Consider the following 862-nt stretch of genomic DNA (forward strand, 5'->3'; position numbering starts at 1 on the left):
GTTGGGCCATCCGAGAGTGCCTTCAAGACGTTCGTTTCAAGGTTATTCAGGGACCGGGACGTCTTTCTCAGCCGAAGATAGTGCATATACCCAACGTAAAAGTCCAGGTTGGTTGACGTCTCTGCCGCTGCATCAAGGTACGACGAATATCTCGTATTCGATGTATCGGGGAATGTAAACATACGTCCAAGCTTTCCCATTGCGTAGTCCCTAAATGAATGATGCTGACCTTTTTTATCGTCTTTATGGTTTAGCAGTGCACCTAGAAGACTGCACAATTTCACGGCTCCTGCACTCGATACCTCACGCGCTCGCTTTTCGGCCGGATTTTCCTCTCGGATACCCTCCTCGTCGTCTTCTAAGCCATCTGGAGCTTCTGGAGCACCTTCAAATACTGATAACACTGCAGCGTTATCCCGATTTGCCAAAATGACTGGTGAGTCTTTCATTTCTTTCCATTTCTCTCTCATTGCTGAGTCCCCGCCCTTCACCGCATTCAGATCTTTGTGCATATCGCACCCTGTCCATATCCAGAGCTTCAAGCGGCGACGCTCGTCCTCAGTGAGCTGAAGAAACGCCTCGTCAGCAAAGAAGTCCACGAGCTCCTTCAAGGTCTCTTGCTCGTTCAGTAAGTTCCACCTTTCTTCGCCCATTTCCTCTTTCTTACAAGTTTGAGCTTCTAAGATTGCGTCTTCCCGCTGTTCGTCTGGAATTTCATCCAGAAACCGTACACCCAGCTCTCGTCTCGTCATTTCGGCCTTCCATTCGCCCAAGAGGCGATGTTTCGCCTTCTGGTCTTCGGCGTGGTCTCCATGAGACCCATGGTACTTCACAGCAAGCGAACCGACGTCTGGAAATCTAT

At 49.8% G+C, this 862-nt stretch overlaps 1 protein-coding gene across 1 annotated transcript; it reads right to left on the reverse strand.

Moving 5' to 3' along the window:
* Positions 1–42: 42 nt before the first annotated feature.
* FOMMEDRAFT_156580 (uncharacterized protein) lies at positions 43–848 on the reverse strand (the record flags this gene model as incomplete). The annotated part of the gene is made up of 3 exons (XM_007266846.1): positions 43–127; positions 185–210; positions 285–848. Coding segments are annotated over 3 exons (675 nt in total), but the record flags the coding sequence as incomplete, so codon positions are not given.
* Between the last annotated feature and the right edge of the window lie 14 nt (positions 849–862).

This window comes from Fomitiporia mediterranea (genome assembly GCF_000271605.1).
Source record: "Fomitiporia mediterranea MF3/22 unplaced genomic scaffold FOMMEscaffold_6, whole genome shotgun sequence".
In the NCBI taxonomy this organism is placed as follows: domain Eukaryota; kingdom Fungi; phylum Basidiomycota; class Agaricomycetes; order Hymenochaetales; family Hymenochaetaceae; genus Fomitiporia; species Fomitiporia mediterranea.